Source organism: Ictalurus furcatus, chromosome 3 (assembly GCF_023375685.1).
Source record: "Ictalurus furcatus strain D&B chromosome 3, Billie_1.0, whole genome shotgun sequence".
Taxonomy (NCBI): domain Eukaryota; kingdom Metazoa; phylum Chordata; class Actinopteri; order Siluriformes; family Ictaluridae; genus Ictalurus; species Ictalurus furcatus.
Genome location: NC_071257.1, coordinates 26,441,570 through 26,463,421, shown reverse-complemented (window position 1 = coordinate 26,463,421; position 21,852 = coordinate 26,441,570). Strand labels below are relative to the sequence as shown.

The 21,852-nt window shown below is 38.2% G+C and overlaps 2 protein-coding genes across 3 annotated transcripts; one reads left to right on the top strand and one right to left on the bottom strand.

Annotated features, from left to right (window-relative positions):
* Nucleotides 1-463: 463 nt before the first annotated feature.
* LOC128605912 (kelch-like protein 10) lies at nucleotides 464-2,949 on the top strand. 2 transcript variants are annotated; one of them, XM_053621775.1, is made up of 4 exons: nucleotides 464-777; nucleotides 859-910; nucleotides 1,796-1,973; nucleotides 2,503-2,949. In XM_053621775.1, the coding sequence occupies exons 3-4, from the start codon at nucleotides 1,834-1,836 to the stop codon at nucleotides 2,819-2,821; spliced, it is 459 nt and encodes a 152-aa protein (XP_053477750.1). In that variant the 5' UTR covers nucleotides 464-777; nucleotides 859-910; nucleotides 1,796-1,833; the 3' UTR covers nucleotides 2,822-2,949. The 2 variants fall into 2 exon arrangements, with proteins under 2 accessions (XP_053477750.1, XP_053477749.1); XM_053621774.1 differs by lacking the exon at nucleotides 464-777 and having other exon boundaries at nucleotides 784-1,973.
* A 3,554-nt stretch (nucleotides 2,950-6,503) lies between these two features.
* On the bottom strand, nucleotides 6,504-21,559 carry opn4a (opsin 4a (melanopsin)). The gene is made up of 7 exons (XM_053621437.1): nucleotides 21,461-21,559; nucleotides 11,618-11,760; nucleotides 10,931-11,064; nucleotides 9,352-9,555; nucleotides 7,808-7,979; nucleotides 7,119-7,280; nucleotides 6,504-6,780 (listed from the first exon to the last, which is right to left on the bottom strand). Exons 1-7 carry the CDS (start codon nucleotides 21,557-21,559, stop codon nucleotides 6,666-6,668), a joined length of 1,029 nt encoding a protein of 342 aa, XP_053477412.1. The 3' UTR covers nucleotides 6,504-6,665.
* Nucleotides 21,560-21,852: the final 293 nt, after the last annotated feature.

Below are 21,852 nucleotides of genomic sequence, written 5' to 3'. Positions count from 1 at the left end.
ACAGCGACGTAAGTACAAAATTATTTTCTGTCAAAGTATGACGATATTTCTGTCTCAATCAGGATATGTCCGAGTTACATTCAGGCCATAAAATACCGTTATTCTATATTTATAAAACAACAAACTGAGTTAAAAGGGAAAAGTGAATGTTTTCTCTAATTGTCATGTCTTTGTGTTACAGCTTTATCTCATTTGGTTGTGTTCATGGCTCAGTGGTGGTGGTCCTTGTGAACGCAGTTGCGTTAATAGTGGAGCTGATCCCAAAAGCGCGTGAGTCAACTCTATAGTCCATGATCACTGTAGAAACATTAGTGTGAAATTACTGACATATTAATCGCAAAAATGTTATTGAAACCAGTCCATTTTAATGTATATACACACAGAACTACAATTTCGTTTCTTTTCCATTTATAAATAGAAACTGGCCAGCGTAAGGTGGATCTGCACGTCATTCTCTTACCGACTGAATGCGTCTTTGCTGTGTGCTGCCTTGCTTTACAAATATCTGCTTTCTGTAAGTATAATCTACAAACACGACACAGTGTGTGATCTGATGTAGCTGGTCTGTGTACCTTTTTTCTCATTCTATTGTCATATCAGTAACAGAAATAAAAAGTCTCGGACTCTGAATATATCCCTTAGAGCGGACACTACGCTCCGTGTAATTACAGAATTAAATCGGTTTAGTACTTGTGCATGCTCTAAACACGACCAGTTTCTATTCTAAAACACTGTCACGTTTTCCCCATCACACACATGGAAGAAGAACAGAGGAAGGTATGCGAGTATTGTTGAGGAATATGAATATATAGATAGATGATTAGATAGACGATATGATTTGTTTTTGTTCTGATTTAGAAAAGACATCGACTGGCTGCAATGAGCGTGTGGGTGTAAACAGAAACACAGGGTGAGTACGTCACGGTGTGACATTAAACACGGAAGAAAAAACGGATTAACATCATTAACTTGTGCGGCTTTTACATTAAACATCATACAAACGCAGGGCTCACCTCTGAACTGAATAGACTGGACGCACTCGTCTGATCACCTCAAGGATTGTTTTAAAGATGCTTGTAATGTGTTCTTTTTTTTTTTTTTTAACAATCTTTTGTATGACACTTAAATGTGAATTTCTTGTCTTCATGTTTGAGCCTCCTGTAGAATAGTTTTTATTATCTAAGTGCTAGATTTAATGACTGGATTTATTCATTTATTATTTTTGTTGAGTTCTTTTGCATTTCAAGAGTTAAGACTGATTGCAGCAAGAGGAAACATGGCGTGCTGTATGTTAAACAATGAGAATTCTTTGTCTTTCTTTCTTTTCTTTTTTTTTACAAGTAAAAATGTAAAAAATAAAATCTGTAAAGTTTTGTAATATATTCAGCCAGGTGAATGTAGTGCTTCCAGGTTTATTATAATATCAATGTCATTATAATATACTGTGTTTGATGTTGGGCAACTTAAATTAAACACTAATCATGAAATCATGTAGTCATGTAGTTTGAGGCCACAGCTTAGTGACGTAAAGCAGAGGGTTTATTTCACAGGCTTCTCTCCGATAAATAAAAAGTACAGCAATAATAATAATAATAATAATAATAATAATAATAATAATAAAAACAATGTCCCTTAAAAATAAATAAATAAATAAGAGAAGCTACCGTTGATTCTGAGATCCTTCACTAAGAGCTGATTCTAAGAATGCTGGAATTCCGTGATGCTGGAATTCTAGAAGTTCCGGTCTTTATAAAACAGCTCTGTGTGAACGCTCATCATCATCCCGGCCTTTTAGAAGAAAATTACAGGTCGGATAGGAGTTCTGAGAGAGAGATGAGTGCAGCCATGACACTGTGCGGTGTGCTGAACAAAATGCGGTTGAAGGAGGAGCTATGTGACGTGGTCCTCAGAGTGGACGAGGTGGAATTCAAGGTCCATAAGATCATCCTCTGTGCGCGCAGCCCGTGTTTCCGGTAAAAGGAAGGAAAAACCCAATCACATTTATTCTTCAAAGTGTTAGCTAATGGGCAAAACTATACAGCAGATGAGTGAAGGGTGAAATGATGTGTCTAAAAAGAGAAAATTGAGTAATAAAAAAAACAATATAATACAGTAGCTAATAAGTAGAGTAAAATAAAACCAGTTCATAACTAGATAGGAAATTCAGTAAAACTTTCACATCATCACCATAGCAACTCGTGATGCACTGACATTACAATAATTCACTGACGTACAGTGTTTGTAAATACACAGATCCTCTTTAGTTGGTCGCTAATACCATCATCAACACCATTGTACATCATCTCGTGTTTGTACTGTACCTGAGCGAACACACTTGATCGGCTAGGGTTACTCTGATTGACAGGCCAAGAGACACGCCCTCCGTTTAAACTCTCTCAAACTACAGCTTTCACATCATCATCATCAGGATTCCAATTCGTGATTTCCAGACTATAGAGCAAACTATTGTTCCTAATATGTTTCCTCTTCCTGATATTCCAGAGCCCTGTTCACGAAAGGGAGCAGCTCGGAGCAGAAGGTGTACACCATGACGAATGTATCTCCCGACATCATGGAGCTTATAATCCACTACATCTACACCAAGGAGATTCGAGTCACCACTGATAACGTGCAGGCTCTGTTGGTCATGGCCGATTACCTGTTCATGCGAGACCTTGTTCGTGACTGTTGCGACTTCCAGAAAGCACATCTCAGCCCAGAAAACTGCTTAGGGATTTGGCAGTACGCCGACGTTCACTCATACAACGTGCTGCAGGATCATTCCTACAGCTACTTGTTGCATGTCACGGCCTGGACATGAATATCGTCTGCGGTGCGTTGAGCTGCTGTGTGATGTCCGGGCTTCCTGACGTACACCGTCGCGTACGATGACCTTCTCTAGACGTGGAGCTTTTAAAAACGCTATTAAACTACATCCCATTGACAGAACCTCTGTCTCCGGCTGTTTTATTTCAAACGAGTTTATTTGTGGAACCGTTCCGGAGAGGTGAGGGGGCGCTAAAACATCTGAGGCTGTTAAAAATCATTTCAAAATCAATGATCGTTTGAACCATGACTCACAAAAAACCCCACAAAACTTTATTACAAACTTTATCTTTTTATTGCAGTCCACATCTTGCTTTTAGCCCCGTACCCATAGCAAAGTGAACAATGGCATGTTTTTTCATTAATGTCTGAAAATTTTTGTTAAAAAACTCCTTTCCTTGGTCAGTTTGTAGTTTTCTGGTGACTCTACCTTCCTTTAGAATGGAATCAAAGGCTTTAGTTACCTCGAGTCCGGTCTTGTTTCGTAACACACGTACCCAGGCATATTTGGAGCAAATATCTATGAACGTGATCATAAATTTCGCGTTGTCATTACTCTCTGACAGGTTGCTCATATCGACTAAATCAGCTTGCCATTGTTCAGCGATGTTCTTGACAAAATCCTTTTAAACTTTATAGATACTGGTTTATGTAGACTGTACGCATCCTGCTCTACTAACCAGTTTTTTATTTCAGTGTCATTAGCTCTTTTACCGATTTTCTCAACAATAGCTCTTTGCAAACTCTCAATGCCACCGTACGAGCCAGGGTCTGACAGCGTATAATATATATTCTTCATCAATCATTCAGTCATTTTCGAGTGTCAAGACAAGAATGATCAAACGCAAGTGTAGATTAAGCATTTTATCTCAGAACACGTGAGCATGGTATTACATATTCAATCAAAGTGACATTTTCCTTTCTAAGCAATTTTACATCGCACACAGGTTTAGACACAGGATTAGTTTTACATTCAAACGTTTGAGCAAAACGTGTAAGATAAAACTTGATGCACACAAGTGTGTAAAGGACACACGTTATTTACGAATGTCTTCAGCATTTTGTTTTGTTTGACTTCAAGCTTTTCTCGCAGTCAGAATAGACGTGGCGTGTTTTGAAGTTTCCCCATGTATGCGGTGGGTCAGCGGGTTCCAGAGATGAGTGAAAGGTCCAGTAGTCCACAACGTCTTCGTACACCTGCTCATTGAAAACGTCTTTGGTTTTCTCTTTGACCTCGTTCAGCACGGTTTTGATGTGAGACTCGTCTCGCCGTTCACACACAATGGCGTCGGCGATACCTTGAATTTGTCCAGGGATGGGGTGTGATTGATACCACACGATTTCAGACCTCTTTCCAACGTGTATTTGAACCATGGTTTAAACAGTTTTTTCAGCAATCTGTAGGTGTTTAGGTGCAGATAGTACTCGTCAGGACCGAACAAACACGAGTGTTGGAGTTGACTCGGATGATCGATAGCGCAGCCGTGGCAGTTGTCCTTCAGATCTTGTTGGATAATTCTGTCCCACAGTTCTCCCGTAACCGCACGGTTTCATTGTTCGTTGTCAGAAAGGTCAGATTTCTTTTTCCTAGTTTTTCGTCGTCTTCAAAACCCGAACTGGTCACATCATCATCCAGGGTAGCATCAGAGTTGTAGAAATGGGGCTGATTGCTTGTTGATGCTCAGAGTGCTTTGACTCGATATGTAGTCAGACTCATTTTTATATGTCATGCGGAAGGAGTCTTGGAGAAGGTGGAGTTTCTGCTCAAGAGTAGTATATTGATGATCTCAGAAGAGATCTTCTAGCCTTACTTTTATTTTCGCTGTTTCTTTGCTTCTTCCAAATTTTTGGAATAGTTCATCGACTTGTTGGAAGTAGCATTGTAGATCGTGCCAGCTGGTTCGTTCATACCTCACTTTACAGTTCTCTTTGTTATCAGGTGTGTCGTCACTGGTTAATACAGCAACACAGTGCAGTGAAACCTGGTTCTTGGAGAAATTTGTTGCGCTGATGTGGTATTTACATTGCAGGTGTACTGCACCATTTACGCCTGTACGCATCCGGGGGAAAGAAGTCCATTCTAACAATGTAGTCAAAATCCTTACACCATTTTCTGAACTTTTTCCAGTCACCCTCGCCAAAAGTTACGGTCTCTGTAGCACGGCTCCAGTGGATGTGACCCGGGACCAAGAACTTGAAAAGCACAACGTCTCCTTTTTCTGCATCGAAAAAAAATCTGGCTGTACAACCGTTTGACATTACCCAATACTGAATCTTTTCATGCTCTAAAATTTTTTCTAATCTTCCCAAAAAAGAGTGAACTTTTTTTGGTGCATTAGGGCAAGCTATGTTGAAAGCTCATACACGTTGTGCTGTAAGTACAAGTATTTTAAATCAAGAGGGTGGGTTTTTCTTCTTCTTCTATAAACTTATGGTGTATATACCGCCACCTACTGGATGTAGCATTTTAATTTCTTTCGTTTTGATTGGTCAGGGGGTATCTTCTCTGTGGGTGTGTGTGTGTGAACGCAACAGATTACAACAAACCTTTATTATATAAACCATTATCCATTTTTAACAACTGTTAAGAAAATGACGGTTGGTATAGACCTACATCTGTTAAGATAATGACGGTTGCTAATAACCTTTAATGACATACGTGTAAACCATATGAAATATTATCTTTGGTGTGATTCTCTCAACATAATATGATTGCTTGATCTAAGTGCAGACCATAAGTGCTGAATGTGTGTAGCATTATCTTTGATATACAACTCTCAACATAATTGGGTTTGATGATGATGACCGTTAACAACAACTGTTAAGAACATGAAGGTTGGTGATGACCTTTGACCTGTCAACATAATTATATTTGATGATGACCTTTGACTGAGACCTGTCACATCCAACTATCCAATTTGTGATATACGGAATATACAAAGTATCTCTCTCTCTTATGCCTACAAGGGCAGGGGCCTCCGGATCCCTCCTCAGGTTTGAGGTCACTCAACCAGGAGTGTGTCTACTTCATGGGCAGCCCTACATGGGGTCCCTCTTTCAGATATTTGCACATCATGGGCATCAACCTGCACATTTGCAAGATTTTATAGGGTGAATGTGATCTCGCACAACCCAGTGGCTACAGCCATTTTTTCCTCGGCTTCACAGCCGTTGTTAAGGGGCACGTAGAACTTCCTCGTGACCTTGTTGGTATTAGTCATCCAGGTGCTGAAAGCACCCCTCTGACGGTCAGTAGAAATGAAATATAACGATGGTTACGTATGTAACCGCAGTTCTATGAATTTCAGATGACCGCCAGGGCTTGGCAGTCACTCGGAAGATTCGCAAGAAGATTGCCAAGAGGTCATTTCTGGGGTGAACGTGCGTTTAGTACCGGGGCAAAAGGCACACGTCACCCAGGTCACAGGTGACTTTGTTGATATAAACACTCGACCTGCACGTACACGTGATGGACATCCAGGTGCTGAAAGCACCGCCTCTGGCGGTCATCCGAAATTCATAGATCCGCGGTTACATACGTAACCATCGTTTTGGTGGCTGCTTTGTTAAGCCATGTTTAGAGTTACAGGATGCAATTACATGCAATTAAAAACAAAATTAGATCAACAAATCCTCAAATAAACCTTATCCTGGTTTTGCTATTTGACTTACTTGTGGCCTTCAATTTATATTCAAGTTAATTTCTAGTCAAATGTGGAGTGGGGAAACCCCAAAGGGAAGCCTTTCATACCTATGCATAAAGAAGAAATGAATGAATAAATATATTTTTTTAGCTTAGTGAAGGATGAAAGTGCTCACGGGAGGATGAAGGGGCTTTGTTAATACCTGTATTTGGGGTGAGTGATGGCATAAATGATAGGATTGTGGATTGCTGAAGCTTTGGCTATCACAGCTGGCACTGACTTCATATATGGTGTCAGCATATCAGCATACCTATAAGAAAATACACAGACAAAGACTTATAAAAGGTCATTTTGTGAATTTGGTGTTTGTGATCTGAATTCTATTGAACTTTTTTTTTTTTTGAAACATAAAAATTGAATGCCATTTGATTCAGCTTAAGACCAAAAAGGAATTGACTTGAATTTTAATAGCTATAAGTAACTTGAATTGAAAATGGTCCATTATTGTATTTTGTGCCAAGGCTGTCCAATGAGTTAACTAGAAAGAAATAATGTCTTTGATTTTAAAATAACTTTTCTTGAAGTAATCGTTTCAAGTCTAAAGTTTAAGACTGCATTGTGCATATGTATGTGTGCGTCTCTAATTACCCAGCAAATGCTGTAAGGGCAACAACTGAATAGGGAGACCAGGAGATGACATACATCATGATGACAATCAAGGCAACTTTGGCCATTTTCCACTCTTTCTTCATCTTGTTGAATCTCTTCACTGTGTGCCTGGTATTGTGCCTGTTCATCTTCGTCACGTCTCTTTTGCAAACAGAGAAACAACATGTTAGATTCTGGTTAAGGGCTAAGTGGATGCACGCTATGGCACAATTTAATATTAGCCCTCATTCATAGACACAAGTGGTGATTTGAGCACAAGGAAAGATGCATGAAGGAATCTGTGTCTGATTCACAAAACTGTCATACAGCATCAAAATGATCCAAGCACAAATAATGAATCAGCTTCAGCTGCGTGGGAACAAATTCTGCTCCATATTTACATGCCCTATGTGTATATACCACAAACTACTTCACTTTCAAAAAACATCAAATTAGTTATTTACATGAAACATTAATGAATTATGCAGGTATTGTGACAGTCAGCCAATAAAAGCAAAAATATCCAGCAGAGATCAGTCTGAGTATTTAAACTAAGGAAAATTTCATTTCAGTGAAGCTGAGTTAGAGGTATGGCCAAGGTTGCTGCAAATGAAAATATAAAATAAGTCTCAAAAAAAAAATAAACTTTAAATAAAATTACTGTTGTGCTAACTTTGTTTTGTACTTACTGATTACTGTTACGAATGGCACGGAAGATGAAGACGTAGCAGTAGACGATGATGATGAGCGGTATGAAGAAGACAGAGATGAAGAGCAGCATTGTGTATGCCCGCACTGAGGGAGTAAAGGTCATGTAATCCCATGTACAAGAAGTCATCAGACCTTCAGGAACATAGGCACCTAATGACAAAGAAAGAGAAGAAAAAGAATGAGTGAGTGAGTGAGTGATTGAGAGAGAGAGAGACTGAGACTGTTGACATTGTCTATTGTTAGCTTTCATTGATGAGAACTATAATAACATTTACATTCCCTCTTGTTATTCTCATGCCAAAATCACAAAAAAATACAAAATAACAAGCACTAATCATTTTCCTTTCAGTAAAAAATAAATAAATAAATGGATGAACCTGAACAAAACACAACTGTTAAATGAAGGAAATATGCCATCATTTTTTTTTTTTTTTTGGTCACTGAAACCTTATCAAAACTGGAAAACATTAGAAACATAAACAGAAGCATTTAAAATGCTATAAGGCTACCGTCTTACTCTTCCTAAATTCAAGCATCACTGAAGTTTTTTTTTGTGCAGGTAACAACACTGTCCTATATTTGGCCTATTTTCTTTTAATGTGTTTGTTTCCCTTCCCCCTTACTTCTCTTTCTGTCATTTTGGAGGACTAATGCTGACACACTTATTGGTACAGACAGAGCAAACAAGACAGACAGAGCGGACATATGACTCCTACAGCAAGCTTTATCTTGGCACTGAGACTCAAAGACATGTGCTGCAGGGACCGATGCATCAGCCAAGCCTGCTAAGCTTGCACCATCACTGTCACCAGTAAGCCATCAGTAGCCTCCATCCATGAAGACTGTAAAGTCTTATCCACAGACAACACATAGTATGCAAAGCCTGTCATTACCTTCTGTTTCACATCCCAAGGATTAGACTGGATAAAAGTGATATAAGACCCATAAATGTCTCTTTTGGAAATACGCAGTTGTGCACCAGCACATGTCCTTTAACATGAGGTGGATGTGCAGTTAATATTTTCTTTTAGGGACAGATAAAGTTAATAGGACTGCCAGGAAATCACAGATTGACCACAAGTGAACATGTTCCATTACGTAAACCAGTTTGTAAGAAACTGGTCAGGTGTTTAAGTTAGGAATACCATTTTAGACTTGTGTTTATGCTAAAACAGGTCTTGGCAGGTGGTAACATTAATGCCATTTTCCATGGGTTGGAAAATAGCACTGTAAAAATAGATTTGATCATGAAAATAGCAACTGAAAATCAAATTAGTCAATAGCTACTGTTATACCGCTACAATTCACTTGTGCTGGCAAGAAAATACAGCCACAGTTTGCCATCATTTCAGTGTATTAAACTGGAATCCAGAGATCTTTTATATATATATATATATATATATATATATATATATATATATATATATATATATATATATATATATATATATATATATATATATTAGAGCGACTGCATCATTGGAAAAGACACATTCAACAATTCTTCCCTCAAAATACTCACTCCAGCCAAAGAAGGGTGGCAGGCTCCAGCCCAGAGAATACAACCAGGCACATGTCAGGACAAGTAGTGCCCTCTTCTCGGACAGCATGCCAATGGAGCTCAGGGGTCGCGTGATGACAAAGTAGCGATCTACAGCGATGACCATGAGAGTGATCATGGAGCAGATCCCAAACAGAGCCCCACAGAACGCATACAGCTCACAACCTGTGCAGGGACGCAGAGCAACATGTCATCAGGTGTAACTGTTGATCAGGAATTGCACTATATTTTAGTCACATATGGACTTTCCAGTCAGAAGCTTTTCAGCATGGGAGGAACAAGGGTCAAGAATCACAAACATAATTTGTAGAATTCCAGAGCAATTTTGATTGATTTCATACAAATGAAGAAAAGCTCATATGAGCTGGCTTGTGAGAAACTTATGAAACCATGTTGACTTTTCTGCTATTACTTTACAGCTATCAGGTGATTTCTCCTCCCCAAGCCAGGGACATCCTGTTAGGTTAGAGAGAACCTAGATCTTATGCACACATCTACATAGAAGGCATAATCCAAGGCAGTAAGCACTGTTCTATATCTCCCTCAAGACAATCTGCAATAGTCTGACTAAATTATATTAGGCTATGATACAGTATTTTTATGATCAGGTTCTTTATATACAATATATTTCAGTCTGGTTCTGTGAGATTGCAGTAGGGAGACATTGCCAGTGGTAAAATACTAGCTCCTGCCATGTGAAGTGGATAAGGCTTCCATGCTAATACATTCAAGGATATTCTGACCTGGATCAAATTTTTTCAGGTGAATTGACCATGAATAAATTTAACACCGAAAATCCAGGGATAGAAACCACTCTGAATAGACAAGAACACAGGCCACTGAGATTCAGTGTGATGTGCATGACACTCAAAACCTGAGCAGCAAATCAGTGGCAAAATTCAACTCAAATGAGGCTTAGGTCCCCAAAACTTGAGAAATGATTACAATAATTAAGATTTTAATTCAGATAAGTGCTGATATTTCAAGAGCAACATGAAGCTAAGATTAATGGAATGCTAACCCATAACATGCTAACAGTCAACATGTTATATGACTAATCTGAACAACAACAGCAAAACCAAAGCCTTAAGTCGCACACAAAAGAAAAATCTGAGAATAAAGATTCTTTCCCTGACAGCTCATCAAAAGTTAACTCAAGGAATAAAACTAATTCACACGCAGAACTTTTTAAAATCAGAGCTCACTGTGTCTGTGTAGAAGTGTGAAGTTTGTGGCCAGAAAAGTGTGCAAAAGGTAACAAACCGACATCCCTGTAAAGCTACTCTCAGCCTCAGATACTCCGACCACAGCACACAGAGCGCCTGAAGCTGAGAATAGCTTTACAAGGATATCGATTCATTGATGAACCCAGGCAACACAACTAGTACAATAGTGATTGATGTGTTGAAGTGTTGCATAAATGTTGTACGAGTGTCTGTGGGGATTTGTCTATTGTAATTCATTAGGCTGTCAATAGTAAAAAGAATAAGGAAAAGGAAAAGTTTATTTTAAAAAATCCATTTTAATCAGTAGCTCTCACCTTTCTCTCCAAAGATCCATCTCTTGTGCATACTGGTTATGAAGAATATTGGAGTCTGGGTGGCACACATGAAGAAGTCTGTGATGGCCAGGTTTATTATAAACATGTTGGCAGGTGTCCTTAGAGTACGACTCCTACAAGCATGCACACACACACACACTTTTCTTTTTGATACCTGTCTAGATCACTGTCATGCAGCATTAAAGTTACATTGACACTTGCTCACATGATTCACCTTAGCACAGTCCCAGAGAGAGAGAGACACTTTCAGAGAGGACTTTCTGCATCTGCTGCCTCACGCAGTTCATTATTTAATCATGACTTTGATGAAAAGCAAAATGTCCTTTCATAACTGAGCATACCAACTCAAATCAGACATCTAAATGAATAACAACAGAATGCTTGACAATGGAATGACTAACAACAGATAAGTTGGATCAATATACCGTACATGCCGAAATGCTGAAGTGCTGATGTGCAACCTGAAGTAGGCATTAAAACAGATCAAAGTCAATAAAACTTTCATTGGTTGTCAACTAACCCTCCTACCGAGATCTGTAGGGGTCTAAAAGAAACACCACACACCACCTTCAGCTGTTAATCTAATCATTTCCTTCAGAAAACCATGGCTGACTAATTGAAACGCATGTTTGAGTTGGTGAAACACTCGGCAGGAGGGTAGCTTACCTGGTGAATGCGTAGATGACCAGAAAGTTGCCCATGATGCCGGTGATGCCGATGGCGAAGATTACGCCACCAATAGTGTAGTGTGCGTGATCAGGGACGTCTACCGTGGGGAAAGGCTGAGGGGGCTGATGCACCACAGCAACCTCCAAACACAAGCAGGAGATGGCACACTTATTAACAATTTCATAATGATATTTGTGTTGACAAACCATTTAAAATCCTCTAGCAGAGTTAATGAAAGTCCACCCAAGCTTGCATATGGACACAAGCAGTGACAGTGAGGGGAACAGCGGAGACATCTGATGGATTTTTATATTTTGCACATTGTGTTCCCCCAAATTAAAATGGCAGGAAACTGCCAACAATTCACAATAGGGCATTCTTGCATAAGATTATTAATAAATACCGTGGGCAATTTGTTTGACGGAGACATGTTCATGTTTGTACACTTTATCAGAAGACTTGAAGGAACTCCGGCATTATCAACTATACACAAAATCTGGAAATACACTGGTTAACATTCTGGCAAATCATGATAATGTTGTTCATTTAGATTCCCATGTAGCCCTCAAAAGACCCTTCTTTACCAAGGATATTTATCAATGCCTCATTATGGGTCAAATTGAAGCGGTGATTCAACTAATTAAAAAAGAATTAATGTAAACTACTTGGTATCATTTCATAAAGCTAACTTCTGCGTTATGAATTTCTGACCTTCTTCATGGCATTCATATTCATATTTCCTAGTCATTCAGGAACAGTGCAGCTTGAAAATAATATTGAAAATCTATGTGCTGAGTTCCTGTTAGTGTCTCATTATATTGGTGTATCATTCTCCTTTACCATCTTCCACCTCAATCATCCTCACATTTTCCCCCATCTCATTTCAGGATCCGAGATGAATTGTAGCAGCCTTTTGTCACTTCTGTTCTGCTTAGGTCTGCTAACCCCTGATGCTGAGGAATAACAGGACGACAAAAACAATTTCCTTTAGCCTTGATACCAAAGGCCAACAGGGAGAAAATAATGTCTCTGAGGACAACAATAGGACAACAACGGCTGTCTGCTCCGCCTCTAGCGTACAGTATGTACAGCAGGTCTCTTTATTTCCAAAATACAGAATTTTCAAGTAAACGTATACAGTAAATTTTTTTTTTTCTTCAAAGTATGGGGAATTGGATCGTATCTAATTAAAAAGATAGCATAATCACGTAAAACATTTTACTTCACAGAGACAATGGTGGTGGACATTTGGTGTGTTAAAGCGCTGGTAACCATCCAGGAGTAGGAGATGGAGATGGTGCAGTCCTACAGGTACCTAGAGGTCTAACTGAACTGTAGATTGGAGGGGACAGACAACACCGAGCATTATACAAGAAAGGAAAGAGCAGGCTCTTATTCCTAATAAAGAGATACAGGGGTTGTTCTATCAGTCAAGCACCTCAATAAGCTGATCCGAAAGGTTAACTCCATCACAGGACTGACATTAGATTCATTAGAAACAGTCACAGAGAAGAGGATGGTAGTAAAACCGCAGAGCTCATCATGAGCAGTTCTACCCATCTCCTCCATGACACTTTTTTCAGGAGCAAATTTAGCTCTCGGCTCATACCACCATGGGGTTCACGGAAGCACTATTGGTGGTCATTTCTACCAGCTGCTCTCAGGATCCACAACATCTCCTCCCAGTGGGATGCAACCCTAGCTTCTCACAATGAATGAACAACTGGACAGTATTTATTCATACACACACATACAATACATACATGGATCACCGCAATTTGGTTGTTGTGAATGAATGAATGAATGAATGTCTGGTGCTGCTATTCTGCACCAATTTTGTTACTGTTATACTGATGTTTTTATTCTGACGCTGTCCTTCTTATTATAGGACACTGTATTTTTGCGCACAAATACTGATGTCTCTTTGCACTGTGTTAATTGTCAATCAGATCTTACAGGATTTTGTGGAGTTTTTTTGTGATTGTTGCAGCCAAAAATAGTTGATTTTGCTGCATATTTTTTGAAAATTTGCGATGCACCTTGCAGAGTTTTTTGTGTGTTTTTTTTTGCGGAAAACTACTTAAATTTATGAAATTGCAAGTGCATGAAATTATTCTTTCGCAGTGATGTTTGTTGGTAAATGACCCTTTTCAGCTGTACTCATGTTTGACACAGAGGAATCAAAGAGGGAATGCATGTTGTGATGATGTTGCATCAGTGGTTCTCAAACTTTTCAATGTGTGGCCTGCTCTTGTGTAGGGCGCATTCCTCTATGGCCCCCTAGAGTCATCAAATTTTTGCAATTTGTTTTTTTTTTTTTTCTTCTGTATTAACTTTCTCAAATAAGAGACTACATCCTCTATCTAAAAACGTATCCATTTTAAATAGGCTTAGAGTTTATCAGTGTTGCTAACAGTACTGTACACTAGTATATCAGTGGATGTCTCTGTTTGGTGACGTTTCAGCTTAGTGTGCTTTGTATAATTATTTTAACTTATTAATAGTTCCAATTTTAATGTACATCATAGTTCAAAGGTTGACAATCCTGACTTACATATAGGTAAAAGTAATTTTTTTTAAATAAAAAAATTCTATGCAGCACCCCTGGCTCCAGCTCCTTGGGATAGGCTCCAGGTTCCCCGTGACCCTGAAAAGAACTAAGCGGTTGAAGATGGATGGATGGATGGACCCCTGGCTCCATCTGGCCCCCAGTTTGATAACGACTGTGTTACACATCTTGACCCAAATCTGTGGAAAACCTGCAGTAAATTTTAAAAATAGGAGGCTCCTCTGAATTTTGCGGAGTTTGCTTGATTTTTGCGTTAATTTCTGTGATCACAAAATTGTGAAATCCTGGAGGGACTGATTAATATACAGTATGTTGAATGTTATACCTTTGTCTAATACATCAATGTCCTTTACTGCTGTAGCCCCCAAATGTCCCCCTGAGTGTTACTATAAATATATAATGGTTGCTGTTAATTCTAATTAAATCTTTAAACTAAATTTATGAGATTGCTACTTCAAATTTAGCAAACATTACTACTATAATTTATTTTTGTAAACATTAAACAGTTGAATCTAATTGATTCACTGACACTACATTTAAGTGTCCTATTCTTCATATACCACAGTGATTTGCCTTTCAATTTTTAATTCATTGCTGATTGAAGTACTTTTTTAAATCAATTTCTAGCTACATTTACTGTTGTGTGAACATCTGCGAAGCAAGTTAGTTCCTGTTATCCCTTAAATTATAGCCACAATAATCAGTTGTTACCTCACCAGCCCCTGTTTTCTCTCTCTCTCTCTCTCTCTCTCTCTCTCTCTCTTTCAAAGTTCATAAGACAAAATGCCACTTGTCATGTTACAGAGAACCCACAAAAATGATACAACAGAAATGTGTAATGTTAAAGTATTAATAAACCTGTGATTTGAATTACAGCTGACATTGTCAGAGCTGTACAGTGTTGGATCTGGTGACTGGGAAGATCATCTCATTTGACTTTGAAACAAATTTGTATTTGACAGTAGAGGGTATATGGAAGAGCCATAGCCAAACAAAATTATACTTAGAAATGACATCAGCATGTATAATTGTGTTTGCTGTGCCCTGTTAGGTCAGTAACATGATTGAGCATAAAAAGAGTATCTTAGAGAGGCAGAAAGACGGTGTCTACAATTTGTGCAACAATTTCAGAATAATGTTCCTCAATATAAAATTGTGAAGACTATGAATATCTCGGTACATAATTTCATCAAAACATTCCAAGGATATGGAGAAATCTCTATGGGCAAGGGACAAGGGTGAAAATCAATATTGCATGCTCGTAATCTTCGGGCCCTCAGGCAGAACTACATTAAAAACAGGCATGATTCTATAATGTAAATCACTGCATGAGCTCAGAAACACCTCCAGAACTCATCATCTGTGAACACAGTTCACCGTGCCATCCACAAATGCTGGTTAAAGCTCTATCATGCAAAGAAGAAGCCATATGTGAACATGATCCAGAAACACTGCCGTCTTCTCTTCACCAAAGCTCATTTAAAATGGACTTAGGCAAAGTGGAAAACTGTTCTGTGGTCAGACGAATCGAAATGTGAAATTCTTTTTGGAAACCATGGACGCCGTGTCCTCTTAACTAAAGAGGACTAAAGAGGAGAGGAACCATCTGACTTTTTATCAGGGCTCAGTTAAAAAAACATGCATCTCTGATGGTATGGCGTGTATTAGTGTCTATGGAGTGGGCAGCTTGCACATCTGGAAAGGCATCATCAATGCTGAAAAGTATATACAGGTTTTAGAGCAACACATGCTTCCATCCAGATTCCATCCCATCTTTACTTCTGAAAGACTCTGCCTCTCTAAGATTCTCTTTTTATATCCAATCATGTTACTGACCTGTTGTCCAGCTGTCTTTTTAGTAACACTTACTAAAGCCTTTTGTTTCCCCGTCCTAATTTTTTTGAGACGTGTTGCAGCCATGAAATTCAAAATGACCTTTTATTTCTTAAAATGGTACAGTTCCTCCGTTTAAACATTTGATATATTTTCTATGTTCTATTGTGAATAACATGAGTTTATGAGATATAAACTTTTTATTTACTTTTTATACAGTGTCCCAACTTTTTTGGAATTGGGGTTGTAACATTGATGTTATTGAAACTACTGTTTTTTTGTTTGTTTGTTAATTTATTTTGGAAGCGCCACCATACCAGAGCCCAACTCCCTTCAAAGACCACTTTGAATAGATCGGATTTCATGTTGCTTGAAATGACTGCATGCAAATATGATTTCTTGGCACCATAAGCAAACAATCAAGAAAGAAGCACTTCTGCCCATTGGTGATTCATGGACTGCTGTTGCTAATGATAGACACCAAATGTAAAATTTATTTTCCTTCCAGCTCCTCAGCTATGTGCTCTTGTGCATATACCCCCAGTCGAGTCCAGAATTAATAGCAACTCTTCAAAGATTCTTCAATAAATACACATTTTTCATATAAACAATTAGAGAAATTATACACTGAAGAGGATGGTGAGGGAGACAAAGAAGATCACAAATATACTGCTTCACAATTACAATATAAAAATGTAATTAAAATTACAATTACAGTTTGCAAGGGTTGTACAAAAGAAACCTTCTTTGAGAGGGACCCACAAAATGCAGCATCTGAGCTTTGACAAACATTGTTGGATCTACTGTTATGGTCAGATGAGACCAATATCAAATATTATGGACTACATAGAAAGAAAAGCACTGGATCCCACTGCTATTTTGGTCTAAGATCTCTTGGCAGCATGAAGAATTCTGCTAAATATCAGGATATTTTAGCCTAATAGACTCTGTCAGGAGGTAAAGACTTGGCCATGGATGAATGGATACTGCAATAAACAGTCTGACTTCAAAGCATTAATGGCATTAGTAAGTTTAATCCTAATAATTAAAAATTATCCTAGTTCCTGATCCTTTTAACCTCTCAGCAGTCTTCACCACAGTCAGTTACAACACTCCCCTATCCATGCTAATAACCTCAGCATTTCTGTCAGACATCTTATCATGGAAGCCCAGCTAGAATCAAATGTTGTACATCACTGGAGATCCATTGCCATGTCAAGCTCTTTTGACCTCCATGGAGAACCCTCTGATCAGGCCATCTTACAATGCAAACAACCTTGGAGTATTTCTGGACAACTATCATTCTCCCTTCATACTGCTGACCTAACCCAATCATGAAGATTTAGTCTCTAGTACATCAACGGATCGGGCTTTTTCACTCCACAGAGGTCAATCAGGCGCTTGTTCAGTCCCTTTTCATCTTGAAATTGGAATACTGCAACTTGGTCCTATCAGGTTTTCCCCTGCACGCAGTCTAAGCCTTGCAATCAGATGCTCACATCAGATTTGAAACACTGATGCTTCCAGACAAGCCATAAAATGGACCTTATCAAACTCCGCTCTGTACCACCTTCCATTCAAGCCACAAACATGGCTCGACTTTACCCACCATCCCTTATATCACAAAGAGATATGAATAATGACCCTTGTCAGTTCTGGCTCTCAGATTGAGGAATTAAATTCCCCTGGCTGACAAATGTTCAATCAATGATTGCCTTCAAATGAAGACTGGAGACCTACTGCAACCAATTACTCTGCACTTGACACTACATTTTAAAAAAAAACAAAAAAAAAAACATCTTTTTTAAATTTAACTTGTACTCTATCTTGGATTAACTCATTGTACTAACTACTCTGTACTCCTTCTCAAAAACACTTCTGACAGCACATACACCCTGGCTCTATCCCTAATCTTAACTTTTGTACGTTTTCCTTAAAAAAAAAAAAAAAAATCCTAGAGACTATATAAATGTAAACTCTTTCTAGTGGAGTAAATCATGTCTCAGAATTAAATTCACAATAGATTTGATGTTTATTTGATGAAGATACTGACGTGTTTCATGTTAACTGAGACTTCCAGAAAACATAAATCATCTCAAAAATCTCATTTCATAATCATTGTGCTTCGGGAAAACAAGCCAATCCTGGAGAATCACACTTTCTTTCTTGTGTTCAGCGAAAACCTAGGAAAGGACGAACTGAGGCACAGAGTAATTCATACCCTTGCACCGACTAAGAAAAGAGACAGCAGGATTTACAATATGATAAGTCACACTGATGCAGTAGACGACAGAAGAATTTGGCACACTTAAATCTCTCGATGCTGAGAGAGCTCTCTTTTATCTATAAAACAGAAAACCAGATTCTTCATGAGAAAAAAAACAACTTCTGAGATAGTGATTGATTACACATGTTTAAAAAGTACACATGCAGCTACAAATTCAAGGTACCTCAAAGGATGCTTTAAGTGATAACAGCTGAGTTCAAATGCAACCCCAGCTGAAGTACATGGGAACAAAAACAACACGGGGTAACAAATGTATGAAAGAAGCCATCAGAGGACTGATAGCTCTTCGGCTTTTCTCTGGTTACAACCACGCCCCTGAGTACAGCTTAGACATACTGTGATTGCATTTCTGTGTGGCACGACTCGACTCGACTGCAACACACTGATGAAAATGAATTGCAATGCAGGGAATTACATTTACTTCCAGTGCTAAGACAGTGTTCAAATATTTATAAATAAATAAATAAATAAATAAAGCAATCTGATGCTGATTCCCTGTTTTTTCATTGGAGATGTAAGCGCAATGCAATAAAGATTTTACTTGTCAGTGTGGAATATTTTCTGCATGTCACTAATCCAAAGCAATAGAGCTGTATTTCACATTTTCACTTCTGGCACAGAATCTTCTCTATATTTGTGTAGCGCAAAGCTGTTCTTTCTTCATTTTATATAGTGCCCAAAAAACTACAATTCAAAAGCCAGTTGAACCTTAAAAGGCCATTAGGATTTTTTTTTTTTTTTTTAATGCATATCAAATCGTAACCACCTGCCCTGTAATATTAAAGAGGTGCAATGAAGTGCTCTAGCTCAGCCAAATTCTTCACTGTGTACCAGTAAAAGAGCTAATTACACCAGGTCTTTGATACCATACAGACTTTAAAGACAACAGCAAAAGTGACCAGAAATTATTATAAAAAGGTACAATTTACAAAAGATCAACTTACAATGGTAAAATGCGGTACAATCGGTAATTACAAAGCAGTCAAGTTTCTGGGTTACACTAGACTTAGTGTATGTTGGTCTTTAATGTTGGTTTATCAAACAGAACCAGTGGGTTAAATGCTATGTGCAGGGCATTTAAATGTGCCCCAATTGTATATCTAAATACAATTTATCTTTATCTATATAAAGAATTCACTCAAGGTTACATTTAATTGTATATAACTAAGTGATAAGCTCAGCAGTTGAGAAATGCTATATGTAGGTCATTCCTGTCCTTTATCTAGGCTCTGTAGACTCATGGCTTACATTTATATTTACATTTATTCATTTAGCAGACGCTTTTATCCTAAACGACTTAAAAATGAGGAAATACAAGCAAAGCGATATAGCAAGTGGAGAACAATACAAGTAGTGCTACCATGCAAGATTTTTATAATTGAGTTTTAATATTTTATATATGAGTTTCTCTAGAGCTACATCACCTCCTGCTGTCACTTACACTGAATAACAGGGGATACAGTTTAAAGTCAGCTCGCTTACACAGGATTAAAGCATGAATGGATTAAAGCATGTCAGTGTCCACACAGTTAAAGATAATCCAAACATCCGCAGGTGTTACGTCCAGTCTGACATGAAAGGTACAAAACCCGAATTATATATACAGTAACCTGATTGAACAGCTAGCGAACCCAATTTCAGAACCTATTCATATTAAAGCTAGCAACAGACCATAATAAGCAACACAAATGGAGTCAATGAAAGGGAAAACAGCAAGTATGCCTGATCGCACATTGTAATGGTTAGTGCATTGAGCGCAGAACCTTGTGCGTGTAATTTGCCACAAGATGTCACACTGATGACAAAAATCTATTCGATTCTTTCTACTCACAATCAGCTTTAGGAAACACACAAAAGCAGAAATATGTCAAGCTGATTTAAGATGGATAGTTGTAACAAATCATGGATTTAAATAACAAACTGAGAGGCAATTTGTGTAGGAATGTCAAACTCAGGATCTGGAAGGCTGCAGTCACACAGACATTTGGGGTTTTTAAGGTTGTTGTTGTTTTGTTTTTTAACAGTTCTCTGCTAACACACTAAAATCAGCTGCCTTAGCTGACATGTTTAATCAAGCAAGCTGATGGATTCCAATAACAGTTTAATTTCTCATGAATATGTAAATAAAGTCGTTCAGAGCATTCCGAAGAGCCGTTCCAGAGAAATTTAACCATGTGGATTTCTTTACAATGTATAGGAATCCGGGCTCATGATTTCCATATGTGTATTTCTCTATGTCATTTGGATAAAATGGTAGTAAATCTTTTCTTTTAACAACAGAATGGGAAATTCCTCCAAACAGAACTATTTTAAGAGACTGGGAAACTTAAATGACAAAATAAGCCCTTGAATTTATTTTTATTTTTTTCTAAATGTGTATCAAGTTCTAAGACAGGTTCTAGATATTAAGATGAAAATAATGAGCAGAAATTTGGCATCTGTACCACACACTTACTGTAAACAGTTAATAAATACAGTAGCCTAGACGCCTATAAAAAAGTGTTTTTCACGGGTGTTTGCTTAAACTGTTTTGTTTTGAGAGTTTATAGTTAGTGCCGTTTGGTTACTTTAGTTCTCTGAAATTAAAAATAAAGAGAAATGTTTCAAAGCTTTTTAATGATAGTAATGTTTCAAAGCTTTTATTAATTGTACACTCCTTAGAATAAAGAATAAAGGAGTCTTTACTTTGTACATCTCTGAGAACAACAAAGCAGTTCACTTTCAGAACTAAATTTTTTCACTGTGTTCTGTGAGAAAGAGAAATTTAGCCATATTGGATTTTTATTTATTTATTTATTTATTTTTTTTAATGATGATGATAAGAACCAGGGCACAAAACATCAATACATGTATGTCTGTATAGAATTTGTTTAACATTGAAATGCCAGTAACTCTTTTTTCAGGTAATACACACTTAGACCAGGGGGTTTCACTTTCAGAGAAGAACCCACAAAGCAAACCCATGGAGGAACTGATATTACTATTATACCACTGCAAAGTACACTGTCATGCTGCATGCAAAAGTTCACAGAGTGACTATAAATTCTCCAAAACAGTACAGATTTAAAGAGAAACAGTCTCTGGTGACATTTCTTCATGTGTACCGGACGCTTTAAACAGGTGAAAGAGTGCAGAGTTAGTTGTCACTCACTGTGGTGGTGGTGGGAGCTGCGGGTTCCAGCAGCAGCATGTCCTCTCTGTCCTCTGTCTCCTCGCTCCCGTTCCGCACGCACACCATCACCTCCACCATCACTATACACACCAATGCACGCACTCGATCCGACACACACCGCCTCAGCGCATGTGTGTACTGCATGTGTGTGTGACTGAGTTCTGCACGAGATCGTTCTCTCACAAGAAACATGACTGACAAAGAGGAGGGGTCAGGGCTCTCCTGCCTAAACGTGCCGGATTGAAAAAGGGGAGTTAGAGGGGAACTTGAGCTCATATAAGTTGCACAACAACAACAACAACAACAATAATAATTTAAAACAACAACAATAATAACAATAATAATAATAATAATAATAATTTAAAACAACA